This window comes from Dromiciops gliroides, chromosome 6, assembly GCF_019393635.1.
Source record: "Dromiciops gliroides isolate mDroGli1 chromosome 6, mDroGli1.pri, whole genome shotgun sequence".
In the NCBI taxonomy this organism is placed as follows: domain Eukaryota; kingdom Metazoa; phylum Chordata; class Mammalia; order Microbiotheria; family Microbiotheriidae; genus Dromiciops; species Dromiciops gliroides.
In genome coordinates this window covers 263,251,127-263,277,255 of record NC_057866.1, presented here as the reverse complement: position 1 = coordinate 263,277,255, position 26,129 = coordinate 263,251,127, and the positions used below count along the sequence as shown (strand labels likewise).

The following is a 26,129-nucleotide window of genomic DNA, read 5'->3' as shown; positions in this document are numbered from 1 at the left end:
TCCTTTTCTATAAAATGGAACTTATAATAGCACCAACTTTCCCTGATTGATGTGAGGACCAAGTCATGGGGGAAATAGGTGGTGGGCTTCTTAGGTATTCCTCTTTAAAGAATTACACCCTCAGGGGGTAGCTAGGTTGCACAGTGGATAAAGCACCAGCCCTAGATTCAGAAGGACCTGAGTTTCAAATCCAGCCTCAGACACTTGACACTAGCTATGTGACCCTGGGCAAGTCACTTAACCCTCATTGCCCTGCAAAAAAAAGAAAGAAAAAATAATTACACTCTCTCGTACATAGTTCATTTAGAATAAAATCTTTTATTTAGGTGCTAGAGAAAGTAACCAAGAGAGAAAGACTTCTCAAGGGGACATGGTTCAGAGATGTGATTCTCTAAGATACCTGTCTCCTCGAACAGAAGAAAGGCAAAAGCTCTTATAGATAGTGGACAGTTGGGGTGACCACCTGACAATGGAAAGTTCCCTTTGGGGGTGGGGAAAGCTTGAGTGAGGAGTAGTGGTCCTGACTTCTGGAGTTATCTCTGTCCCTTGGCGCTGATCAGGCAGCAGCCATGCCTAATGGGCTTATCTCCCTTTCTTCTCAAGGTGTGTCCATCCTTTAGCTAGTCAGACAGTTTAAATTTTAATGGTCCCATATTCCAGGGGCAACTAGGTGGCACAGTGGATAAAGCACTTGCCCTGGATTCAGGAGGACCTGAATTCAAATCCGGCTTCAGACACTTGACACTTACTAGCTGTATGACCTTGGGCAAGTCACTTAACCATCATTGCCCCGCCAAAAAACAACAAAAAAATAGTCCCATATGCCTTGATATGTCCCAACCTCATATCAATCAAATGAGCTTAAAATTACAAAATGCTTAGCACAGTGGCTGGCACATAGTAAGTGCTATATGAGTATTGTTGTTGTTGTTATGAACATGATGTCATTTTCCTTCTTATTTTTCTGAAGTCCTCCTCCCTTCACTTGTTCCTTCTCTCACAACCTTCTCCCAAGGAAGCTTTAAGTAGATGCCTTCTAACTTTCAATCCACAGTCCCTGAAAGCACTAAATGAAGGTGAGAAGAACAATCCCAGAGCAGGCCAGTCTTCTGGAAATAAATTACTTTGACCAAAGATGTTCCTAGGTCTTTCCCTTTTTTGGAGGGGGGGGGCCCCCCGCAGTGAGTGTTAAGTGACTTGCCCAGGGTCACCCAGCTAGTAGGTGTCAAGTGCCTGAGGTTGGATTTGAACTCAGGTCCTCCTGAATCCAGGGCCCTGGTGCTTTATCCACTGTACCACCTAGCTGCCCCCTAGGTCTTTCTTAACAGTAAAATCAAAAACAAATGGGAGTGGGGCAGCTAGGTGGGGCAGTGGATAAAGCACCAGGGCCCTGGATTCAGGAGGACCTGAGTTCAAATCCAACCTCAGACACTTGACACTTACTAGCTGGGTGAGCCTGGGCAAGTTACTTAACCCCCAATGCCCCACAAAAAAACAAAAACAAACAAACAAATGGGAGTGTACTCATTACCAGGCGATGTCCAGTGAGAGACTTTCGAGTCTGTATTTTGATGTTTTAAGGAGCGCACCTCTGATTGGAGGGGCAGAGCAAGAGAGTGCCTCCTAAAACTTCCAATTAAGGAGATCACCCAGGACAGCCATCTCTTCATTTCCCACCAGACTACTCTTCTCTATATCATGCCCCACCCAGAAACCACTTATTCCTTTAAAATCTCATCTGCCCTGGAACTCACACCTCATCTTTACCCTTCACCCCTGTGGTCCCTCTGATTGGAGGGCATGAACACTCTTTGGGTCCATCCAATCTCCTGTTCCAAATTTATCTAATTACACTGTCTTCAGAAGAACAACATGAGAGATCCTGTCAAATTCTATGCAAAAATCTTGGTAAAATGATACAATACTTTCTTGATCTATCTGTCTCATAATCCCTAATTTAGATGGCTTTCTGTTAGTCATAAGAGGGATTATTAAGTCAGAATAATCACCACCATGAAGACAACTTTGGACTTCTGCCCTGCCCTTGGTGACCATGATGGAGAAAGTATCTAATGTAACATAGAATGATCATACCTCAAATCAGACTCTGGGCCTGAATGCCATCCACCTGCTGAGATGTAAAATGAAAATCTTGTAACCCCCATAATTGTTTACAGTAGTTTTTCATTAACTAGATGGACAAGTTCCGTTTAATGAGAGCAGGAATGAACAATTTTCTTGATTTAAACTAATCATCTCCACCTGGTCTAAAGTAAGGCTAGGCCTTCCCTCCACCTCTCCCAGCTCATTGCTGCCTTGATTCTATAGCCCAGTTCCTCTTTCACCTCAGGGTATATAATGAGAGAAGAGCTAGACTCATTCCTCCATTGAAGCCCATCCTTGCATCTTATCTCCTCTCTGGGCCAAAGAGACTGGACTAGATGACCACCAAAATTTTATAACTCTGTGATTATTATAATTTTTAACAATCATAAAAAGTAGGGGGATTCCTCATGTTGGAAGAGATGTGACATTTAAAGTCTCAGTAAGTGCTGTTTTTATTGGTGTTTAGTAACTCATAAATGTGTGAATTCTTAATTTATTTTTTTTTTTTGGTGAGGCATTTGGGGTTAAGTGACTTGCCCGGGGTCACACAGCTAGTAAATGTCAAGTGTCCGAGGGCAGATTTGAACTCGGGTCCTCCTGAATTCAGGGCTGGTGCTCTATCCACTGCGCCACCTAGCTGCCCCAAATTGTTAACTTTTATGGAAGTCTTTGATGCACCAGCTAATTCAGAAACGGGAGGAATACTTGGTCATGACTTATTTGGGTCTTGAAAGCTTAACCTGTTTGATTTAATGCAAAGAGAGTTATGTATATGGAGAGTAGCCTAAAATGACATACACGTACATGGAAAATCCTTAATTAAGGACAGCAAGTTGCGACCTGTGAGCCTCTCCTCCCTCTGCTTCAAACTCTTGAATCTGAATTATGTTGAACAACATTAAATTGGAAAAGAAACCAGGCCTTGAGGGAAGAATTTAGAAAATTGGAATTCATGTCCTCCAAGCCATTGTAAAGTTGGTGAACCCTTCATTTTGAGGCAAATTAGCTTAGACGGTAATGATTTCATTCTACCCGTTTATTACTTTCCTGGTTTAAATGATTTTTGTGAATAAAAGCGTGATGTGCACAAAATCACAGGGAACAGTATTCACATGTGTATTGTTGTCTGCTAAGTAGCTTAATTGTGTTTGAAGGAGTTTTCCATTTTATCCTTAATTTTTTAAATTAGCAAGCATTTTTCTCTTCTTCCCATCCCCTTCATTTAAAAAAAGAAAAGAAACCCTTTGGAATGGATATGAATAGTTAAGCAAAACAATTCCTAAGTGGTCCATGACTAGAAATGTATGTTTCATTCTCCATTTTGGGGTTTACTTTTTTTCCTTCATGACAATTATAAATTTGACAGATGACAGCAGAAATGAAGGGGGGGAAACCCAACTGATCTTGCCAATGTTAAGCCATGAGCTTTCATTTGTCCATGGTAATAAGACAAAAACTTGATGAAAATAAATTCAGTGTCCCAAAAGTCTTAGTGAAGCTTTAAGCTCATATAACTTTTATAGTTTACATATAAATGTGTTACAGATGTTTATATATATATATATATAGCTTAAATAGCATGTATATATGTGTATATGTGTGTGTGTGTATATATATATATATATATATATATATATATATATATATATATATATATATATATATATATAAACTGCACCAAGACTTTTGGGATACTGTCTGATTACTTGAAATCCAGAAAGACTGCTGCAGCTATCTGGCATTGTAGTGGGTGTATCAGTAGTACCTACCAGGGCAGCAGTAGATAGAGCACCGGCCCTGGATTCAGGAGGACTTGAGTTCAAATCCAGCCTCAGACACTTGACCCTTACTAGCTGTGTGATCCTGGGCAAGTCACTTAACCCCCTACCTTCCATTGCTGTTGTGAGGATAAAATGAGATCTTTGTAAAGTTTCAAAAGCTGTATAAAAATGGTATCTATTGTTATCATCGTGAAGAGTGATACTGTTAACTATTCTTCTTCAGTCCTCATTGGTGAGATGTTGCAGCCAGCCCACAGCTATCATGCGCCTCTGGGTGACCTTTTGTGATAGTGTAGCAACACTCTCACCATGAAAGGTTTCTTTGGAAAAGATGGATGTTTGCTTTCTTGTGAAACTTGGGGCCAATACGTAGTTTTTAATTGGGGGGGGGTTTGGGGGCAATTAGGGTTAAGTGACTTGCCCAGGGTCACACAGCCACTAAGTGTCAAGTGCCTGAGACCGGATTTGAACTCAGGTCCTCCTGGCTCTGGGGCCGGTGCTCTATCCACTGCGCCACCTAGCCGCCCCCAATACATAGTTTTTAAAGAAATAGATACAGTCACTGCAGAAATAAGGAATGAAAAAGACAGGCCTGTCCTCAAGGAACTTTCAATCATGGGAATGACCATAGCTTATTTTCATTGGACTTCAGTGTTTATAATGTATAAAAATCGGTTCATTTCATATAAACATAAGGTAGTTAGGGGAGAGTAGAGGTAGCCAGGTGGCACAGTGTCAGACCTGGAGTCCTGAGCTCAAATTCGGCCCTAGACACTTAGTGGCTGTGTGACCCTGGACAAGTCACTTCACCCTGTGTGCCTCAATTTCCTCATCTATAAAATGAGCTGGAGAAGGAAATGGCAAGTCGCTCCAGTATCTCTTGTCAACCCCAGATGAGATTGCAGAAAGTAGGACACAACTGGAAAAAAAAAATGACTGAACACCAGCAGTAATCATCATCATATATTTCCTATAAACATAAGGTGGTTTTGGAGAGCAGGGCTGGCCCCAGCAGCTAGTGACGGGATGGGGGCAGGGAAGCAGGGGCAGCTTATGCAAAAGCATGAGGTGGGAAATGGAATGTCACGTGTGAGGGAAAGCCAGTAGCCAAGGCCAGTTAGAATGGACACGCACGAAAGGGAGTAATGTATAAAAGTTCAGTCAAGGCAAAGGGCTTTGAATGCCAAGCTCCAAAGTTTGTCTTTTACAGTCGAGGTCATAGGGAACCACAGCAGCTTCTTGAATGAGGTGGTTCTACCTAGACTTAAGGAATATAGCTTTAGTAGGTTTGTGGAGAATGGATTGTAGAGGGGAAAGAAGTGAGGCAGGGAATCAGGAAGCTGTTGTCATGGGAAAAGTAATGAACATCTAAGCTAAAGTGGTGTTTGTTCTGTGAGTGGAGAGGACTGCAGAGGGCATTGTAGGTGGAGAATTTAAGTTGGCTGATCTATTTTGGTAAAGATATCCCTATTATCCTCCCCCCACCACCAAATCTTTCTTCCTTCCCTCATTCCCTTCTTCCCTCCCTCCTTCCTTCCTCATCCATCCATCTATTGATTGATCTATCTAAGATACCTAGCTATCTAGCTATAAATCGATTGATGAATAGAATCAGTCTCACGGAAGACAAGGACTAAAGGGGCCAGAGTGTGAATGGGTCGACAAAAAACCGACTCGGTACAAGTGTCCCGCTGACTTTGTCCTTGGTGTAAAAAAGGGCAGCATATTATTAGCTTGTATCATTTCAGAATAAGTTCTCATCCATAAATCGAAATGGGTTTGGGTTGTTCTCTGCCTTCTCAGAAAGGACATCAGGGATTTGACCTCATCGCTTTCCACTCTGTTGAGCCCATAAAGTTCTCAAGAGCTGGGAGAAGTTTAAGCTACCTCAGCCAGCAGAATGTTTGTGGGTAATACAGTACCGGGACTTCCTTTCCCTTTAAAGTCTAGTTTCACTTGGAGATGCTTTTTTTTCCTTTTTCTTTCTTTTTGGGCTTCTGTGAAAACTTCCTCTTTGTCTAATACAGCACATCCCTAAAGTCTTATTGCTGTTTACACTTTATTATTACAGTCAGTTCTGCTGTAACTGTGACATGCATTCTCAAAAAGCAATGCAAATGGGGCAGCTAGGTGGCACAGTGGATAGAGCACCGGCCCTGGAGTCAGGAGTACCTGAGTTCAAATGTGGCCTCAGACACTTGACACTTACTAGCTGTGTGACCCTGGGCGAGTCACTTAATCCTCATTGCCCCGCCCCCCCCCCAAAAAAAAGCAATGCTTATGGGGGGAAATGGGATGAGGGGCACAATAATCAAAAGCTCCATCAGAGACACACACAGAAAGGTTGTTGGATTATTTCAAGCGTGTCTTACTCTTCGTGACCCCTTTTGGGGTTTTCTTGGCAAAGATACTGGAGTGGTTGGCCATTTCCTTCTCCAGGTCATTTTACAGATGAGGAAACTGAGACAAACAGGGTTAAATGACTCTCCCAGGGTCACACAGCTAGTAAGTATCAAGGGTCTAAGGTCAGATTTAAACTCGGATCCTCCTGAATCCAGGGCTGGTGCTTTATCCACTGTGCCACCTTAGCTGCCCCGGAATTCACTACTATTAGAGGCACTTTTGGCTGACTCCTTTAGAAAGTTTTTTTTCTAACACTGGTATTATTTGCATCTTTGAATTATGATAGATTTGGCTAATAACATTACCATGTGTATATGCATGTATGTATATACATGTATACACACACAATTGCTTTAAGATTAGTAAAGTGCTTTATTATAAATATAACCTCCTTTGATCCTTACAACAACCCTGGAGGGTACATGATATTATTATCCCCATTTCACAGATGAAGCAAACACAACCTGACCAGGGTCACCCAGCTAGTAAGTGTCTGCGGCTAAATTTGAACTCAGATCTGTCTGACTCCAGGTGTTACCCTGTATCTTAACTTATTAGAAGAATCACAGGGTTTTTAATGGAAAACAGGTTGAGAGATGGTTTTCATCTAGAGTAACTGTGAAGCTTAGTGTAAAACAGTCTTTGTGTATCTTTGTGTAACGGTTTCTAAGTACCGACAGATAATTCCCTCCGTTGTGCTTCCCAGCCCTTGGCACCACAGAACTTGGATTGAGCCGGTCCACAGGGGCATGGATGTAACTCAATGGCCCTGCACAGAACCGACCTTGACCTTTGCTAATATCCAGAGGACAAGAGAGCTTCCATCTCTTGAAGCTTGTCAGGCTCACTTGGAGTATTCGGCCAGTTAGCAGCCTTCTGCAGCAGGGACGGAGAAGGGAGAAAGGAAAGGGAGAACTTCTGGAGGAGCATTTGGTGTGCGGCTAGCACGGTTTGTTATCAGAACGAGAAGCCGCTTCTTGTTTGAGGGTGGGAGATGAGGGGAGGTGACCAATACCTTTACAATGTTAAAAGAGGGCCCCTTTTCAGTGGCGTTGAAATAACTCATCAGGTCAGACTGCAAGTATCTCACATCCAAGGACAACAATTAGTTGTTAGAACTGCTGTGTCCTTGGCATGGTCTATTATATTATGCTTCTTCTTCTGTAGTTGGGAGCTTTATTTCATTATGCCACTAGATAGTCTGGGCGGGGGGGGGGGGGCGGTGTTGAATCCCTATATTGTTGGGCAGTCAAAATATTACAAAAAGATTGTGGTTCTTATCCCTCTGCTCCCCATTCAAGCAGATTCCTGTTGAAGGAAACCTCATGCAGCAGCCTCACTCCTCTGCTGCCTTTATCTCATAACAAAAGCAAGTGTCTCCATGAGCAATTACAGTGACTTGGAAGGGATGCATTAATTTCCTCATTTCTCAAGGACCTATTCCTGTAGCAGATTTCCAGGAAAGGCCCTTAAAAACTCCATAAAGTCACTTCCCTTGTCGGTGTTTCTAGAGAAAGTTGATGAGTCATTCACTATAGCATCATTGATCAGTTGTGATGACGACCTAGGAAATGACCCAAATTCCTAGGTTTGGCCCATCTCTTGAAATGTCTGTCAGGTGGCGCGGGCGGCTTCTTGAACTTTCATTGCGTTAATTCCCTTGAGTGTTTCCTCTGCTTGCCGTCCTGTGGGGAAAAAATCCTCCCCATGCAACTAAAATGCCACAACTTTTCTGTTTTTCTAGAGCCAATTTTAGCATTTGTTGTTGGCGTTCAGTTGTTTCAGTCGCGTCTGGCTCTTCCTGACCCGTTTGGGGTTTTCTCAGCAAAGGTACTGGAGGGTTTGCCGTTTCCTTCTCCAGCTCATTTTATAGATAAGGAAACTGAGGCAAACAGGGTTAAGCACCGTGCCCAGGGTCTCACAGCTAGGAAGCGTCTGAGGCAGGATTTGAACTCAGGAAGATGAGTCTTCCTGATTCCAGGCCCGGCACGCTAACCACTGTGCCACCTAGCTGCCCCCGTTTTAACGTTAGGCCGGGAATTCTGGTCAAACTCCTCTTCAGAAAGAGAAGCGTCACAACAAAATTACTGGGGAGGGGGGGTGACAGTGTTGGTCTTTGATTTCATCTGAGTAGGAAAGGCCCAGTGTGGTAGCTCATAGACTTACTCTTAGAGTATTTTCCAAGGGCCCTGAAATGGCTGGTATTTGTGGAACCCTGGGCCTCCCGGCCTCTGAGGCCATCCCTTTGTCTACTATGCCAGGCTGGATTTCTGCCTATAGAGCGGGGTGGTTTTATGTCCTGAACCCCTCTAGCTGCCAGTCTAGTGATACGGACCCCTCCTGAAAATAAAGGGTTTTTTTTTGTTTTTTGTTTGTTTTGTTTGTTTTTGCTTTTTGTTTTTTTTAATAAAGTTTTAAAATCGAATGAACTTGGGGGGGGCAGTGGGGGTTAAGTGACTTGCCCAGGGTCACACAGCTAGTAAGTGCCAAGTGTTTGAGGCCAGATTTGAACTCAGGTACTCCTGAATCCAGGGCCGGTGCTTTATCCACTGCGCCACCTAGCCACCCCCTTAAATAAAGTTTTAAATGCAGAAAATAGGAGGTGGCTAGATGGTGCAGGGACCTTAATGGTATTCTGATTGTACTGACTTAAAAGAAGGGGATTTTTAAAAACTACTAAATAAATAAGTGGGAAGAAATAGAAGCCTAACAGCCATATCCATGAATATAAATAGATTAAATAATCCAGTAAAATTTAAGAAAGCAATAGTCTGGATAATAAAACAAAACCCACCAATTTGTTGTATATAATACAAAAATATCTAAAAAGTAAAAACAGTCAAAAGGAGAAGAGGAAACAAAATTGATCATGTATCAGATGATTCTAAACAAGTAAGAATTGCAGTTGTGCTCTTTGGCAAAGCCAAAAGTAAAAATTTACGGTATCAATCAAGATAATTTCTATACTATAGGAAAATCTTATATTTAAAAGAACCATACACAGTAAACCAATATCAGTACTAAACAAATATACCAAATTACATGTAAAAAATCTAGCATGAAAAAGTTATCTGAATGACCGAAGAAGATATAGGTTATAACAGTAATTGAAAGAAACTTCAATGTTCCTCTCAGAGATCTGTAAATATAACAGAAAGTCAAACAAAAGAGTATATAGAACTTAAATGTTTGAAGAATATAGAGCCTGAAATATTCTGAATGAAAACATTAAAGAATGTACACATTACTGAGCACTATATAGTAGCTTTGCAAAAGGAGAGCATGTGCTGGAGTGAAGAAATTTTACACTTAAGAAAGTAAATAAAATTAAATTTAAAATAAATTTAAAAGTACAAAAAAAACTCCTGCTATCCATAGATCAGAAAGCAATAAAATGACAATTAATTTAAGGAACACAAGCAAAAGACAGAAGATGGTGACTTAATGATGACATCCTTAGCGGATGGAAAAAAAGTGATAATTACAATTAATAACTATATGAGAGAATAACAGTGACACATCCTACAGAAATTTCTATAACAACTAAAACAATCCTCAGAAGAAAAAGTATATCCCTGAGAATATACATTAACAAAATTGAACAAGAATTAATATAAAAATTAGGAAAAAAATACAAGGCCACATCAAACTCCAAATAAAAACAAATGTGAACATTTTTTAAGGAGAGGAGAAATATGTAAATTAGAAAAAGTCTATAGAAGTGATAGAATTAAAAGTTAGTTCTGTGTGAAATCAAAACAAAATTGATAAAAGCTCATTAAAGATAGGAGAGGAAAATAAATGTAACAAAATAAAAGCATTAATAAAGTAAAATCGAAAAAGAAAAATAATTTTCAGAACATACTAAATAATTTAAGAAAAGGAAATGGAATGAGCAACAACCTATCAAAAGGAGGCGGCGGGGGGGAGGGGGGGGGCGGAGAACCCGCCTCAGTCCAGGTGGTCTTTTCTTTTTAAGGAAGTACAAAACGAAATTTTAGTCTTTGTCATAGCTCTGGTCAATTACGTGTGTGTGTGTGTGTGTGTGTGTGTGAGGGCGGGGGGCAATTGGGATTAAGTGACTTGCCCAGGGTCACACAGCTAATAAGTGTCAAGTGTCTGAGGCTGAACTTGAACTCGGGTCCTCCTGAATCCAGGGCCAGTGCTTTATCCACTGCACCACCTAACCGCCCCCCAATTTTTAAAAAATTATTTTCAGTTCCAAATTCTGTGCCTTCCTTCAGGAGCTCCCACACTCATTGAGAAGGCCAGTAATATGATACCCATGTGAAGTGTAAAACATTTCCACATTAGCCATGTTGAAAAAAGAAAAGAAAAAGAACATGAAAGAAAATATGCTTAAATCTGCACTCAGAGTTAATCAGTTCTTTCCATGGACATGGAGAGCATTTTATATCATGAATGTTGTGGAATTGTCATGTCATGGTGTTGAGAGTAGCTAAATCTTTCACAGTTGATCATTGTTACAATATTGATGTTACTATGTACAATGTTCTTTGGTTCTGCTTACTTCAGTTTGCATCCGTTCAAATTAGCCTTCCTAGGATTTTCTGAAATGATGTCCCTTATCTTTTCTTACAGTAGAATAGTATTCCATCACAATCATATACCACAGCTTATTCAGCCAGTCAGTGAGTATGCACAGTTTCTGCATGGTTTGGAACTTTGGGCATAGTTCCAAATTGTTCTCCAGTTGATGGATGATGCTTAATTAATGCTTGATTGATGATGATGATGATGGCAAAACATATGGTACTTATTTTGCTGGACTGTTGTGAAGAAATTCTTTGTCAGGTTTAAGGTACCATATAAAAATCATCTATTACTGTTGTTGCAATAATCAACCTTATGGGTTCATTGTAAGGAAATCTCTCTCCAAATTGTTCTCCATAATGGTTGGACCAGTTCACAACTCCACCATTCCTTCTAGCATTTGTCATTTTTCTTTTCTGTCATGTTAGCCAATCACTGATCTCTTGAATTTTTCTTGACGTTTTGTTCTTTTAGATAAATTTTGTTATTATTTTTTTCTGGCTCTATAAAATAATTCTTTCGTTTGATTGGTATGTCACCAAATAAATAAATTAATTTAATTAACATTGTAATTTTTATTATATTGGACCAGCCTACCCTTGAGCAAATAATATTTCTCCAGTTGTTTGGTTCTGTCTTTATTTGTGTGAAAAGTGTTTTGTAATGGTGTTCATATAGTCTGTCTCTGTGTCTTGAATGGTAGACTCTGAAGTATTTTATACTGTCTGCAGGTATTTTAAATGGAATTTCTTTCTCTGTCTCTTCCTCTGGGTTTTGTTGGTAATATACAGAAATGCTAATGATTTATATCATTTTTGCAACTTTCCTAAATTTAATTGTTTCAACTAGTTTTTTTTTAGTTTACTCTTCAGGATTCTTTAAGTATACCCTCATAGGGGCTACAAAGAATGATAGTTTTATCTTCTCATTGCCTGTTCTAATTTCTTTTTCTTGTCACATTGCTATCGCTAGCATTTCTAGTATAATATTGAATAATGGTGGTTATAATGGATATCCTTTCTTCACCCCTGATCTTACTGGAAAGGACATTAGAGATTAAGCTTGCCTTGGTTTTAGATAGATATTATTTACCATTTGGGGGCAGCTAGATGGTGCAGTAGATAGAGCTCTAAGCCTGGAGTCAAAAAGACCTGAGTTCAAATACAGCTTGAGATAGTTAGTGACCCTGGGCAAGTCACTTACCTCCATTTACCTCAGTTTCCTCATCTGTAAAAGTGATCTGGAGAAGGAAATGACAAATCACTGCAGTATCCTTGATAAGAAAACCCCAAATGGGATCATGAAGAGTTGAGCTGGACTGAAAATTGACTAAACAAACAAAATATCATTTTAGGAAAAGCTTCACTTATTCCTATGCTTTCTTGTGTTTTTAGTAGAAATAGGTGCTGTACTTTGTTAAAAGCTTTTTTTGCATCTATTGATGTAATCATATGTTTTTCTTTTATTTCTATGGTCAATTATAGTTTTTCTAATATTGAAGCATCCCTGTATTCCTGGTATACATTGATCAATTGCTTTTAAAAAACAACAAATATACATACATATACATATACATATGTATGTGTGTATTTCCGTATTTGTGTATGTGCATAGTATAAATATTTAATTACATTTTCACAATTTATAACCCAAGGAAATACTACATTTCAGTTGGAGGTTAGGGAGAATAAAGCTGATTTTTTTTTCTCTATCTTGACTGTATTGGATCCATGCATGTGGACCCCTGATCTAAATAATGTAATGAAAATTCAAATCTTCCTTAAAAACAAAGAACTCTAAAATTAGAGTTTTAGGCATGGGATGGAAACTGATCCATGAATGCTTCTCTTAGAAGAGCTATTTAAAACTGGCTCTAAGAACTACTGCTCATTTTTCATTTTTAAAATATCACTTTTAAAATGTAAGTAACACAGCTTTCACATGCAGAGTCCGTGGGGGAGAATTTTTGTGATCAGCAACTAGGCTACATGGAGAGAGATCATGTCAGTCTTTTAAAAGAACTTTGTACAAACTGTTTTCCTTATTTTAGGGGAATTGCTCTAATGATTTAGCTAGCCACATCACTCCCACTGTTCTCAATTAATGGGTTGCTGGGCATTTAAGGAGGCATCTCATACCCATTGTTCTCACTTCAAAGAATTCTACCCCCTGTTCACTGGCTGGCTTCAAGGCTGTCTGTCCCCTCTGTGGCAAGTTCCCCAGGCCCATCTGTAGATGTACTGAAAATGTTGGACTAGAAGACATAAGAATTAATAAGCTACTTCCTATTATGAGTTCATTTCCTACACAAATTAACCTAAAAGCTCATCTCAGCCATTAAAGTTAGAACTGCACTAAGATGTTCCATATATAAATTTTTAAATGATGGGCAGAGAAGCCATTTTTTTCCCATCCAGAAACACTGAAGATAAACCCTACCCCCATAATACGATTATACTCCAAATTAATAGATATTATAGGAATAATAATTGGTCCAAAGATTGTTTAGCACAATAGTTGAAGACCATGTATATATACAAATGTATATAACACATTTATTTAATGATAATAATGCTTCGGTCAATAGATTGAAAATGAGAACTCTGTTTTTACAAATTGGTCAAGAACAAAGATTCCCAAATTTTTATCTTGAGGGAAAGATGGTGTGTGTGTGTGTGTGTGTGTGTGTGTGTGTGTGTGTGTGTGTGTGTGTGTGTGTGTTTAAAGCCTTCTGGTCATTCATTGTGGCTCACTGTTGTTCACTGGGGATTGGGGGACTTGTGGTATAGGAGTAGGTATGGCAGAGGACACCATGGCAGCTGGACTTGGGGGCATTCCCTCTCCTGTCAGTCTGGCTCTAATACAGTTTTCCCTGGTCTTTCTACGGGAAGTCTGTCCAAGCGCTGCAGAGTCATGGGCAGCTGTTGGGATATGAGCTGCGGTCCAAAGGCTGGTCTCCGGATCAGAGGGTGAAACACTCTTTCCCTCCCCGTCTCTCCCAACTACCCACCCCATCTATAGTCATCCCTTTCACATCACTGCATTAGGGGTGCAGCACCCCCACAATCTGAAAAATTCACATAATAATGCTTGGCCTTCCTTTTGTACCAGAGAAGTCTGAACTTTTTTCCTTTTTTTTTATGAGGTGTTTACAGTACCATATTGTAAAACTTGGGTTAAGCAAGTATTTATTCATAGGCTCTGTGTTGTCTGTGGCTTCTGCAAAATCTCCTTAGGCTGACCTGTGGTATATCAAAACCACAATGGAGAAAATCACAATGTGGAAGGGCTAACTACATATCTGTTTATTGACGTAGATATAGGCTATATCTATAAATAGCTATAGATATATATATGAGTATATGTGTAGACATATTCACATGTCTGTTTACATATACACATGCAGGTATAGGTGTGTGCATGTATGTGTGTATATGTTCTACATGTGTGTTTGCACATATATACATGTGTGTAAACTGACATGCAACTGTATTCGGTGTGTGTGTGTATAATGCATTTACATCACGCTATAGTCAATATAAAGCCAGGAACTGCCCTCAAACTAGAAGCTCAGCAGTTCCCCCAAATCTTCCAGTTCCTGGTTCTCAAAGTAATCCCACCCAGCTGAAGGATGTGTTGTTGGCCATCACTGTCACTACGGGCATCTTCCCTGTCTGCCTTGCCCTCCACTGTCTGGGAGAAACTGTAGCACAAAAAATCTCCAGAGAGATTTACAGGAGAATTCTGACAAATTTTTAAAGAACAGTATTTCTGCAGATGATCCTCAGATAGTATTCTAATAAGTCAGGGAAGCAAAAAGAACTTTTAGACCATCTTTCATTCATGCACATTTTTAAAATTAAAAAAAAATCCTGGCAAACTCTTGCAGTATATCGAAAAAGATTATTCACTATGATCAAGTTGAATTTGGCAGCATTAAGAAAGTCATTAGCATGTTAACCATATTTTTTTAAAAGTTCCAAACCATATGTTTAGTCAATAAAAAGTCAATAAACCTTTTGTTGTTGTTGTTGAGTTGTTTTAATAATATCAGATTCTCCACAACCCATTTGGGGTTTTCTTGGCAGAGATACTGAAGTGGTTTGCTCTTGTCCAGCTCATTTTACAGATGAGGAAAAGGAGGCAAATGGGGTTCAATGACTTGCCCAGGGTCACATGGCTACTAAGTGTTTGAGGCTGGATTTGAATGCGAGATCCTTGACTCCAGGCTTGGCATTCTATCAACTACACCACCTAGGGACCCATACACCATCAGTACAACAATATAAATGAAAAGAACAAAAAAAAATAGGAATTTAATGTTATAAAATTAAAATTGCCCAACCTGCCTCCAAAGAAGAAATGAAAGGATGCATCGACTTCTCTTGTCAGATGAGGGACCGTGAGCATGGAACCAGCACATAATGATATAGGATTTGGCTGGCCTCTTATTTGGTTCTGCTGAGCTTTGTCATATATGTTACATGAAGGAGCAGATCCTTGATCTGCTTGAGGAATTTAGAGGTTGACACCCTTTGGAGACTTTGGCCCCTTTGCAGCTGTTAACATTTATCAGACTTTGGTCCGATTTCTACACGAAAGGGCCAAGAAACCATGGTATTTCACAGAAGTGTTCCAGCTGATGCTGGAATGTCCTTTTCAGAAAGGCCATTCTGCTCCTGTTGCTTGACCAGTATTCCTTCAAAGCCCTTGGGCTGGGTTTTTCTCCACCCACTTCCTTCTTGGAGCAAATGGGAGGTGATGAGAATGTTTCAATGGGAGAACTTATCTTGTGGCATCATTGGAAGAAAGATAAAACTCTAGAGCACTTTCCTTTTCACTTGTATATGGAGCTTGGTTTGGGACTTCCTCTGCTTCTTAAACCCCAGTTCTGCGTAGAGATTTCTTGGTGCCTTGGGCCAGGGCCCTGCTCCTGTTGATCTTGGAGGCCCTTTCATATCCATGATCAAAAATAAGCCCTTCATAGCCTAATTTCCCTGTCTTACCTCTTCAGTCTTCTTACACTTCAGCCCTCCCATCCCCCTCCTATCCACTCTTGGATCCAGTGACTCTGGCCTCCAGGCTTCCCTTAAATCCCAGCTGAAATCCCAGCCTTCTATAAAAAACCTTCCCCAATCCCTCTTAATTCTAGTGTCTTGGGGCTAGGTGGCACAGTAGATAAAGCCACCCTGTCTGGATTCAGGAGGGCCTGAGTTCAAATCCAGCCTCAGACATTTAGCACTTACTAGCTGTGTGACTCTGGGCAAGTCACTTAACCCTCATTGCCCAACAAAAATAAAAACAAAATAATATAATTCTAGTGTCTTCCCCCTGTTCGTTCTTTCCTATTTATCATCTAATGCTTGTTTGCATATTGTCTCACCCTTTAGATTGTGAGCTCCTTGAGAGCAGGGGCTGGACTGTCTTTGGCCTTTCTTTGTATCCCTGTTGCCTGGCACATAGTAGGTCTAGTACTTAAATACTTATTGACTGACACTTTCTGAGCCCTAAGGCAAAGGTCTGGCTGAAGGCCCAAGTCTGATTTCATTAGCCAGTCCTGGGTCCACTTGCTGGGAGTCTTCCCTGTATCATTCTCTACAGGGCTTTTTGCGAGGTGGGGTGGGATGGGGTAGTATTTTATTTTATTTTATAATTACAGTTAAAGATTGTTTTCAACTTTCATTTTTGTTAATATTTTGAGATCCAAATTTTTCTCCCTCCCCCCTTTCCAAGACAGCAAGCAGTCAGATATGTTTTATATATATATACAATCATGCCATACATATTTCTAGATGTCATGTTGTAAAAGAAGAATTGGAACATAAGGGGAAAACAAGACAGAAAAAATATTAACAAAGTGAAAATAGTGTGCTTTGATATGCCTTCAGATTCCATAGTTCCTTTTCTGGATATGGAGAGCATTTTCCATCATAAGTCTTTTGAAATTACTATGGATCAGTTGTATTGCTGAGAAGAGCTAAGTAACACAGTTAATCACACAACGTTGCTGTTACTGTGTATAATGTTCTCCTGTTTCTACTCACTTTACTCAGCATCGGTTCATGTAAGTCTTTCCAGGTTTTTCCGAAATCTGCCTGGCAGGGCTTTTTTGGGTGAATTCCTTCTCTGAGTTCATAGCTGCAGTCTCTAGATTTCCAGATTCAACTGGTTCCAGATTCATGGACCAGGAGTTTTCCTTGTATTGTTCTCCTGGATCTAGGTTTTCTGGTCAAGACCCTTTCCTCCGATATGGACTGTCTTCTGGCTCTGTTTCTGTGGATCTGAGCTAGAAAAAAATGTGCTTACTGACCTTTTTCTCTTGGATTTCTTTTTTGTTTTGGGTTTTTTTTGGGGGGGGTTGGGGTTTTTTGTTTGTTTGTTTTGGTGAGGCAATTGGGGTTAAATGACTTGCCCAGGGTCACACAGCTAGTAAGTGTCAGGTGTCTGAGGTTAGATTTGAACTCAGGTACTCCTGACTCCAGGGCCAGTGCTCTATCTACTCCACCACCTAGCTGCCCCTTCTCTTGGATTTCTTAATCATTAATCAATGTATTTGTCTTTTCCATCTTTGCTGGGGATAGTTGTATGAAAACTAAGCTCTTCTTCTGCCCACTCTGTCATTTGGGGGCTGCTTTGTCAGTTTCCTAGAGCTAACTGGCTTTTAGTGAGTTATTTATATTTTTGAGCATTGTGTATCCTGGGTTTGCTCATTTTGTTCTGTGTCACTTCTTACAAATTTTCCCATGTTTCTCTGGATTCCTCATGTTTCCAATTTCTTACAGTAAAATAATCTGTTAATTTCATGTATTAGTTGGTTAATAGGTGGCATTTGCTTCTAGTTTTTCCTGCCACAAAATGCATTGCTATTAATATTTTGGAGAACTTCGTGACCTTTATGGTTTGGGTTTTTTTTTTAAACCTCCTTGGAGTATATATCCACAGTCATGGGATTGCTGAGTCAAAAGTTATGAACAGTTGGGTAACTTTTCTCCAAAGTGGTTTCCAGATTGAATGGAGTATTTAAAAGCTCCACTCATAGTCTACTCTCACATGTCTTCTCACATTGTTCCTGGTTTTGGGTCACTTTGTGTTTTGCTGCATGTAAGGTAAAATCTCTGAGTCGTTTCAATTTACCTTTCTAATAATCTGTGACAGCATTTCATGTGGTTGTTGTTAGTCTTTTGTAATTCTTTTTTTTTTCCTTTTTTTTTTTTTGTGGGGCAGTGAGAGTTAAGTGACTTGCCCAGGGTCACACAGCTAGTAAATGTCAAGTGTCAGGGGTCGGATTTGAACTTGGGTCCTCCTGAATCTAGGGCTAGTGCTTTATCCACTGTGCCACCTAGCTGCCCCCAGTTATCAGACTTTTTTAGAGACTTGATGAAAAGGTATTTTTTTCTTTTCTTTTGGTAGTCTATCTATGTTGATTTTGTCTGTGAAAAAGTGTTATTTCATGTCCTTTTTGTCTTATATGATTGCCATCCTGTTGAAGAATCCTTCCCAAGTGTAGTTTTGTAAAAAATTCAATTAAAAAACATTTTTCCCTTTCTCCATTACCTTCTCCTCCTTCCCACTGAGAAAGCAAGCAAAACAAGACTCTTACAGTCTCATAGGCATAATGAAACCAATCCCACTAACTCCTTTATGGGTCCGTATGAGGCCATCCATTTTCCTCTTTAGGTCCCCTTCTTGCTCCCTATTCATTCATTTGCTAAGACTTGCTTTTCATCCCTCCATAACATCTCATCCAACCCCTTCCCTCTGCATCTGCTAGCTTAGTCTTAGTCTAGGCTCTTAGCCTCCCTGGATTAATGATTTCTACAGCCTCCTAAGTGGTCTCCTTCCCTCAAGGCTCTCCCCATCCTGGCCCACCCTCTGTACCACTGCCAGCGTGATTTTTCACTCCTCTTTAGCTGTCAAAGCCCTTCACGACCTATCCCCAGTCCAGCTTCCTCGACTTACTGGAAATCGCTGTCCTTCCCATACTTTGCAATCCAGCCAAAGCGGCCTTCTCCCTCCCTTCTTTTCTCAGTCTCTCATCGCCAGGCCTTTTCGGTGGCCGTCCCCCATACTGGGATGCACCCCCATCCCCTGACCTTTAAGATGCAGCCTCCCTCCTTCCCTTAACAGCTGTGGATTTGACAACTTCATTTGAAATTAGTTTTTGTTCTCTGTGTCCTTAGGTGTGAGCTTCTTGTTGTGTCCCCCTCCTCCCCCAAGAAGTGCCAACTCCTTGGAAGTAGAGGTTGTTTCATTCTTTGAGTCTCTGCCTGGTTGGTAGGAGCTCCAAGAGTGCTCCTATTGCTGTGCTTGGACTGGAAGCTCTTTGAGGGCAGGGACCATCCTCTTCCTCTGTTTGTATCACAGTGCCCGACACAGAGCAGGTGCTTGGATTGCTTCACTTTCTCCAGCACACGAGCAATTTCCCGGTCATCAGGCAGTGGAATTGAGTGAGTGGTTGTGGCTGGTATGAAAACCGAGTGATTCTTAGTATCCTCTTTGCGCAGAGCTGCCATTCTACCTTGGTCCCTGAGGGGTTAGAAGGTAGCTGCGCAGGACAGAGGGCAGGCTGTTTGTGCTTGCTTCGTTGGTCCTCCACTAGGGAGCAAATGCTCACCCTGCGCTGCCTGCCCCGATCCGTGGCTGGGCTGGTCCTAAGACAGGAGGCCCAGTCTAAGGCCAGGAGGGGCTTCAGAGCCCATCCCACTTGATGGCGCCTACCAGAGGTAGCCGAAGCCTTCCATCGCGTCTGAGAGCTCAGCGTCGCCTCCCTCTGATGAAGAGCAGGATTGTACATCGTAGACGTTTAGTAATTGTTCATTTAGGTCATGATCTGTGGGAGAAAACTGATAGCAGGTAAAATCATTTAGAGGGAAAGCCCGAGTTCTGTGTGACTGACAAAGTCCCCCGATCTCCTAGCCTCATCTATAAAATGGGGATAATCAGGGCTCCTCTCTCATGGGGCCTACGCCTTTTCCCATGTAAATGAGACCAGTTTTCCTTACCAGGGTCTGAAACAGACCGTGAGACTTGATTGGCCCCAGACTAAAAGGTTCAGGCTGTGGACAGCCCTTCTTGGTTGAGAGGGTGGGAGCCCCAGGCTCACCCTGATGCTTGGCACACCGGTGAAGTCAGTAAACATTTATTAGGTGCCTACTATATCCCGGACACTGTTCTAACCTTTGGAGGGACAGGAAGCCAGAAGGCTATGTAGGAATTCACAGTCTAATGGGAGAGACAGCGTACAAACAGCCACATACAAACAAGATGCAGACAGGATGAATTGGAGGTAGCCAAGCCAGGGAAAGCACAAGGATTAGGGCCGGACGACTCAGGCAAAGGGGTTAGACTTAGCTAATGGTCATGCATTGTCCCTGCTGCGCATCCTTGCTTGATACCGTTTTCTTGCCGTGACAAAATAAATCTTTTGTTCACTGTTGTTTGAGTGAGCGTCTCATTTCTTTCTGATATCAAACATAAACTAGCTGGGGACTGACCTGGGAGAGCCCAGCCCAGAACAGGGGCCTGTGCCCTATCGAGGTGACTGATGGCCAAGACATTGTTTTGGTTAAAGGCGTCAGAACATTATGAGAAAACGTGAAGGAGGGAAATGGATGTCATGTGTATGTCTTTAGCAACCCTCACCTCACGTGTGGCCATTTTACAGTGGGTGTTCACTAGAGTGGACCCCAGGATCTGGCTTGTCGTGACTTGTGAGCTGAGTCCCCTCTCCCTCCTTTTGGTTACAGATCCCAATTATCTGATGGCTAACGAGCGAATGAACCTGATGAACATGGCCAAGCTGAGTATCAAGGGGCTGATCGAGTCGGCGCTGAACCTGGGGAGGACCCTGGACTCCGACTACGCCCCTCTCCAGCAGTTCTTTGTGGTCATGGAACACTGTCTGAAGCATGGCTTAAAAGGTAGGGCCTCCCACAGAGAGGGAGGGGCTGTGTGCTGTAAAGGCAGCCAAGTGGGCACTGAGGGGAGCCGGGAAGCTCCTTCCACCAGCAGCTTTCCTATGGGGTTGTGTGCTCGCACTCGCACTCACGCTGTGGCACACACTCACGCGCGTGCTCTCTCTCTCTCTCTCTCTCTCTCTCTCTCTCTCTCTCTCTCTCTCTCTGTCTCTCTCCTCCCCCCACCCCTGTGTGTATATGTATTTATGTGTTTGAATGTGTGTGAAATATATATATAATGTATATATATGTGTGTGTGTATGTCTATATATATATATATATAGTTTATTGTACATATATATATATATATATAAATTAATGCTGGAGAGACAGCTTCATCCCCAGGAGACCTGAGCTCAGGGGCATGAAGCCTTCTCTCAGCTGCATAAAATCAACCAGGGGAACATTCTATAATAGGATTTAGGGGCTAGAAGGGACAACACCTAGTCCAGCTTCCTCTTTTTACAGATGGTAAGCTAAAACCCAGAGGAGGTGTGATGACTTACCTACCAAGGTCACACATTTAGTCAGCAGTCGATGTTAGGATTTGAACTGACATCTTCTGACCCTAAATCCAGTGTTCTTTCTGTAGCCTCATTCCCATAAGGTATGTGGTGGATAAATGGCTAGACTTGGAGTCAGGAGAAAACCTGAATTCAAATCCTGCTCAAACACTTCCAAGCTATGTGACCCTGGGCAAGTCATTTAACTGCTCTGTGACTCAGTTTCCTCATCTGTAAAATGGGGATAAGAATAATAGCACCTCTTTTACAGGATTATTGTCATGATGAAATGATATGATGTATGTAAAGGGATTTGCAAGCCTTAAAATGCTAAAGAAATCCTTTTCGTTTTCAATTGTGTCCAACACTTTGTGACCCCCTTTGGGGTTTTCTGGGCAAGGATACTGGGGTGGTTTGCCCTCTCCTTCTCCAGCTCATTTTACAGATAAGGAAACTGAGGCAAACAGGGTGAAATGACTTGCCCAGGGTCACGCAGCTAGTATCTGAGGCCAGGTTTGAATTCCATTCTTCCTGATTCCAGGTCCAGTGCTCTATTCACTGCACCACCTAGGTGCCCATAGCAGTCCTAGCTAGTATTATTAATAGGTTTGATTTCTCTTGAGTGCTGACAAATTTAGTGCTCAAAGAAACGAATCTCCTCTGTTCAGATGTCTCAGTTAAAGGCCATCAGAAAGTTCTTGGCCATTGGGTAAGGACTTGCTTCTGCATCGTTAAAGGTGTCCTTAGTTTGTGGCACAGCGAGGATTTCAGAGACTTGAACAGTTAAAAGATGCTGTGTCCAGAGAGGCAGTGGGACCTCTCACCTGCAGACCGAGCCCTGCACCTTGCTGCTCCAATCAAGTTGCTTCCTCTTTCCGACTGCATTTCCTCATGTATAAAATGAGGAGATTAGACAGGGTGATCACTGACATCTTCCAGTCCTGTAGTTAAACAGTAACCACATCGTGGTCAGCCCAAGACTCACAGGCCCCAGACCAGCTTCTTCTCACATCTGGGTGGCACTAGAGCTGTACACAGGAGTGTGCTGGGGCCATCTTTGGCTACTTCAGGCCAGTGACCCCCAGCACCAATAGGCTACAGCTTAATGAAAGGGTAGTGTACACTTAAAAATGCATTTGGTCCTGAGTATTTGCTATATCATGGAACTCACAACCACATTTTATTCTGCAGTAATAGAATAAAGATTTTTATGAGATCAGAGACTCAGGGCTGAAAGAGACCTCCAGTGAAGCCATGATACAAATGCATGTCCTCATACTCCCAAGGTTGGTGCCCTTTGTTCTGACCTGTCCTGCTTCTTAATATAATGTGTCAAGTTAAAATATATCCAAATCCTAGAAAATTATTCATCTGTTAGCAAATAGAGGAGGAAACCAAACTTTTAAAGGATTTTAGTTTCTACTTCTAAAGTCATCAAACATTAATAACTCAATAAATAATGTGTCTTTCAAAATGATGGATTGTTTAATGGTGTTCTAAATTATTAGTGCATCCTCTAAAAACAGAAAATAGATGCCTTAGCAGAAATGTTCCTTCCAAAGCCATAAATTCTTTTAAAATTTTTTGTTGCCTTGATTTCACATGTATAATTGATACTGTATTGCTTGCCTTCTCAGAGGGTGGGTTGGGGAGAGCCTGAAGGGAGGGAGAGAAATTGGAACTCAAAATAAATTTTTTTTTTTTTTGGTGAAGCAATTGGGGTTAAGTGACTTGCCCAGGGTCACACAGCTAGTAAGTGTCATGTGTCTGAGGCTGGATTTGAACTCAGGTCCTCCTGAATCCAGGGCCATTGCTCTATCCACTGTGCCCACCTAGCTGCCCCACTCAAAATAGACTTTTAAAAATATATTTAAAATTAATAAATAATCATTTTTGGAAAAGCCATCGTAACCCAAAAAGTTTTATTTTGTTGCTTAAAAGTGAATTGACGGGGCAGCTAGGTGGCGCAGTGGATAGAGCACTGGCCCTGGAGTCAGGAGTACCTGAGTTCAAATCCGGCCTCAGACACTTAACACACACTTACTAGCTGTGTGACCCTGGGCAAGTCACTTAACCCCAATTGCCTCACTAAAAAAAAAAAAAAAAAGTGAATTGATTTTAAAATAAAATACTATTAAGAAAAAAAAAGGAAGGGCAGCTAGATGGCACAGTGGATAAAGCACTGGTCTTGGATTCAGGAGGACCTGAGTTCAAATCTGGCCTCAGACACTTGACATTTACTAGCTGTGTGACCCTGGGCAAGTCACTTAACCATCATTGCCCTGCAAAAAGAAAGAAAGAAGGAAAGAAGGAAAGAAGGAAAGAAGGAAAGAAGGAAAGAAGGAAAGAAGGAAAGAAGGAAAGAAGGAAAGAAGGAAAGAAGGAAAGAAGGAAAGAAAGGAAAGAAGGAAAGAAGGAAAGAAGGAAAGAAGGAAAGAAAGGAAAGAAAGGAAGGAAAGAAAGAAAGAAAGGAAAGAAAAAAAAGGGGAAAAATGACTTGATTTCCAAACTAAAATGCAAAATAAAAAGGAAGCTTGTTTGATAACTTATGAGTCATAAGTAGAAAGGATTTGTAGATGTAATTACTAGGAAAGAGAGTCACTGTTGATTATTTAGGGTGGCAGGACTAAGAAGACTCGAGATAGTAAATGAAATATTGGAAATGACTGAAAGTGTAAAAGGAGACGAGTAGGATGGTGGCCTAAAATTGGCTTAGACCAAGTAATCATTGCAATAATAATAACAGCTGACATTTATTTGGTACTTAGTATGTGGCAGACAATGTACTAAGTGCTTTTCCAATATTACTTCATTTGATCCTCTCAACCACCTGGGGAGGTAAGTGCTGCTACTATCCCCATTTTACAAATGAAGAAACTGAGGCAGACAGGGCTAAGTGACTTGTAAGCTTACAAGTGTCTTGAAGCCAGATTTGAATTTGGATCTTATTGATTCCAAACCTTCCTTGCAGTTATAGATTGTATTTTCATATCTTTGTCTCTCTCTCTCTCAACCTCTCCCTTCTTCCTTCCCCCACTTCCCATACAAATAAATTACTGAATGTCTGCATTAACCTTCACCCCGTGCCTCGGATGTAAATAACGTGAGTCATTTTAGAAAATTACCTCCATCTTTGGGTTAGCTCTCTGAGAACAGTATTTGCGGCAAAAGGCACATGTTTAAAAAAGAAACTATTTTTTGTCTGTTTATTTGCCTTAGCCAAGAAGACTTTTCTTGGACAAAATAAATCCTTCTGGGGCCCACTGGAGCTGGTGGAAAAGCTTGTTCCTGAAGCCGGAGAGATAACAGCCAGCGTCAAAGATCTTCCAGGTCTTAAGTAAGTAAAAGATGGAGTTCCTGCTTCCCTGGGAAGTGAGACGGTATCTGGTAATCACCACTCCCACATAAGGGTGACTAGCCACTTGAGGGGAGGGATGGGTAATATGCAAAAGTAACAACAGACATTCTAGCTCAGATGGAGTCTCTTCATGTCAAACCTTCCATACCTTTCTATTTTGAGGGTAGATTGTTGAAGAGAAACAGTGAGCTTCAGGGAAATTGGAATTGTGGTGGTGATTTTCTGGCTAATGAGAAGAATAAGGAATATGGCTAAGAATTGACAGCAGAGAGTTGAGAAAAATTGTAGTTAAAAAAAAAATGCCAGGTCATTCCGAGAAATAGCACCTAAAATTTTCTCCTGGATGGACTCCCTGGCAAGATCTCCCCAGGAAATATCTGAAGGAAGAGTCCAGAAAGACTCTAGCATAAAGAAATCTGAGAAGAAAGAGAAGCTGGAGCATCTACTGCAAAACTTCCCCCTCAAAAGACCAGTGGATCCCAAGAGAGCCACAGCACCAAGGAGTCAGCCCTCCTTCAAGTAAATGAGGGAGTTCCAGGAGGTAGAGAGGACCTGAGCCAGGGGTACCAGTAAAACCTCTTGCAAATGGACCTGTGGCCCGCCAGCCAGCCCCTGAACATGGGGCCCCATCCCCACGTGAGCACTGGTCATCAGTGACCTGAGGTGCCCTGGTCTGTCAGAATGTCAGCACGGATCAGAGCCAGGCCCCATAGTTCAGTCAGTGGCAAGCAACGCTGAGCCTGGCTGTGCATTGCTCTTTTAGGCACCGAGAGCCAAGGAGAAGACAGCACCAGCTCATTCATTGGATGCTGCAGTTGGGGTTGAGGAGGGTAGAGGATAAGGATGGGAAGCAGGGGGCCTGAGACCAGCACGATGTCTATGATTTCACTGACCCCTGACAAGGAACTAGAACTGACTCCCAGTATGGATCATGCCAGAAGACAAAGCCCAGTTGAGACTAGAACCCACAATGGACAACCAAGAGATTGATTCAGAAGCCGGGGATCGAGGCAGAGAGTGGAGCCTAATACCAGCCATCCTATCCAGAGAAGCAGTAGCCTCCTTACTACAGAGGAGGCAGGCCTAAACAAGTCTTGGATAGCACATTCAAGAGTTGGGGGGGGGGGGGCTGCTGGGTGGCGCAGTGGATAAAGCACTGGCCCTGTATTCAGGAGGACCTGAGTTCAAATCTGGATTCAGACACTTGACAATTACCAGCTGTGTGACCCTAGGCAAGTCACTTAACCCTCATTGCCCCGCAAAAATAAACAGATGCGTTCTAGACAGGATTGGACCATGTACAAAAACCCCCAATCAACTGAGACAGAAAATATGAATAAGCAGAAGAAAACAATGATCTGGGGCAGCTAGGTGGCGCAGTGGATAAAGCAATGGCCCTGGATTCAGGAGTACCTGAGTTCAAATCTCACCTCAGACACTTGACCCTGGGCAAGTCACTTAACCCCCA

At 41.7% G+C, this 26,129-nt stretch overlaps 1 protein-coding gene across 16 annotated transcripts in view; it reads left to right on the top strand.

Annotated features, from left to right (window-relative positions):
• Window positions 1–26,129, top strand: part of RUFY3 (RUN and FYVE domain containing 3) — a 140,827-nt gene that overhangs the window by 62,770 nt on the left and 51,928 nt on the right. For all 16 annotated transcript variants that reach the window (XR_006353583.1, XR_006353581.1, XR_006353582.1 and 13 more), the window contains 2 exons: window positions 20,591–20,764; window positions 24,523–24,640. Coding sequence is in view for 13 of the 16 variants with exons in the window: in XM_043971160.1 (XP_043827095.1) it covers window positions 20,591–20,764; window positions 24,523–24,640 (292 nt within the window). In the remaining 3 variants the exon portion in view is untranslated. The remainder of the gene's footprint in view (window positions 1–20,590; window positions 20,765–24,522; window positions 24,641–26,129) is intronic.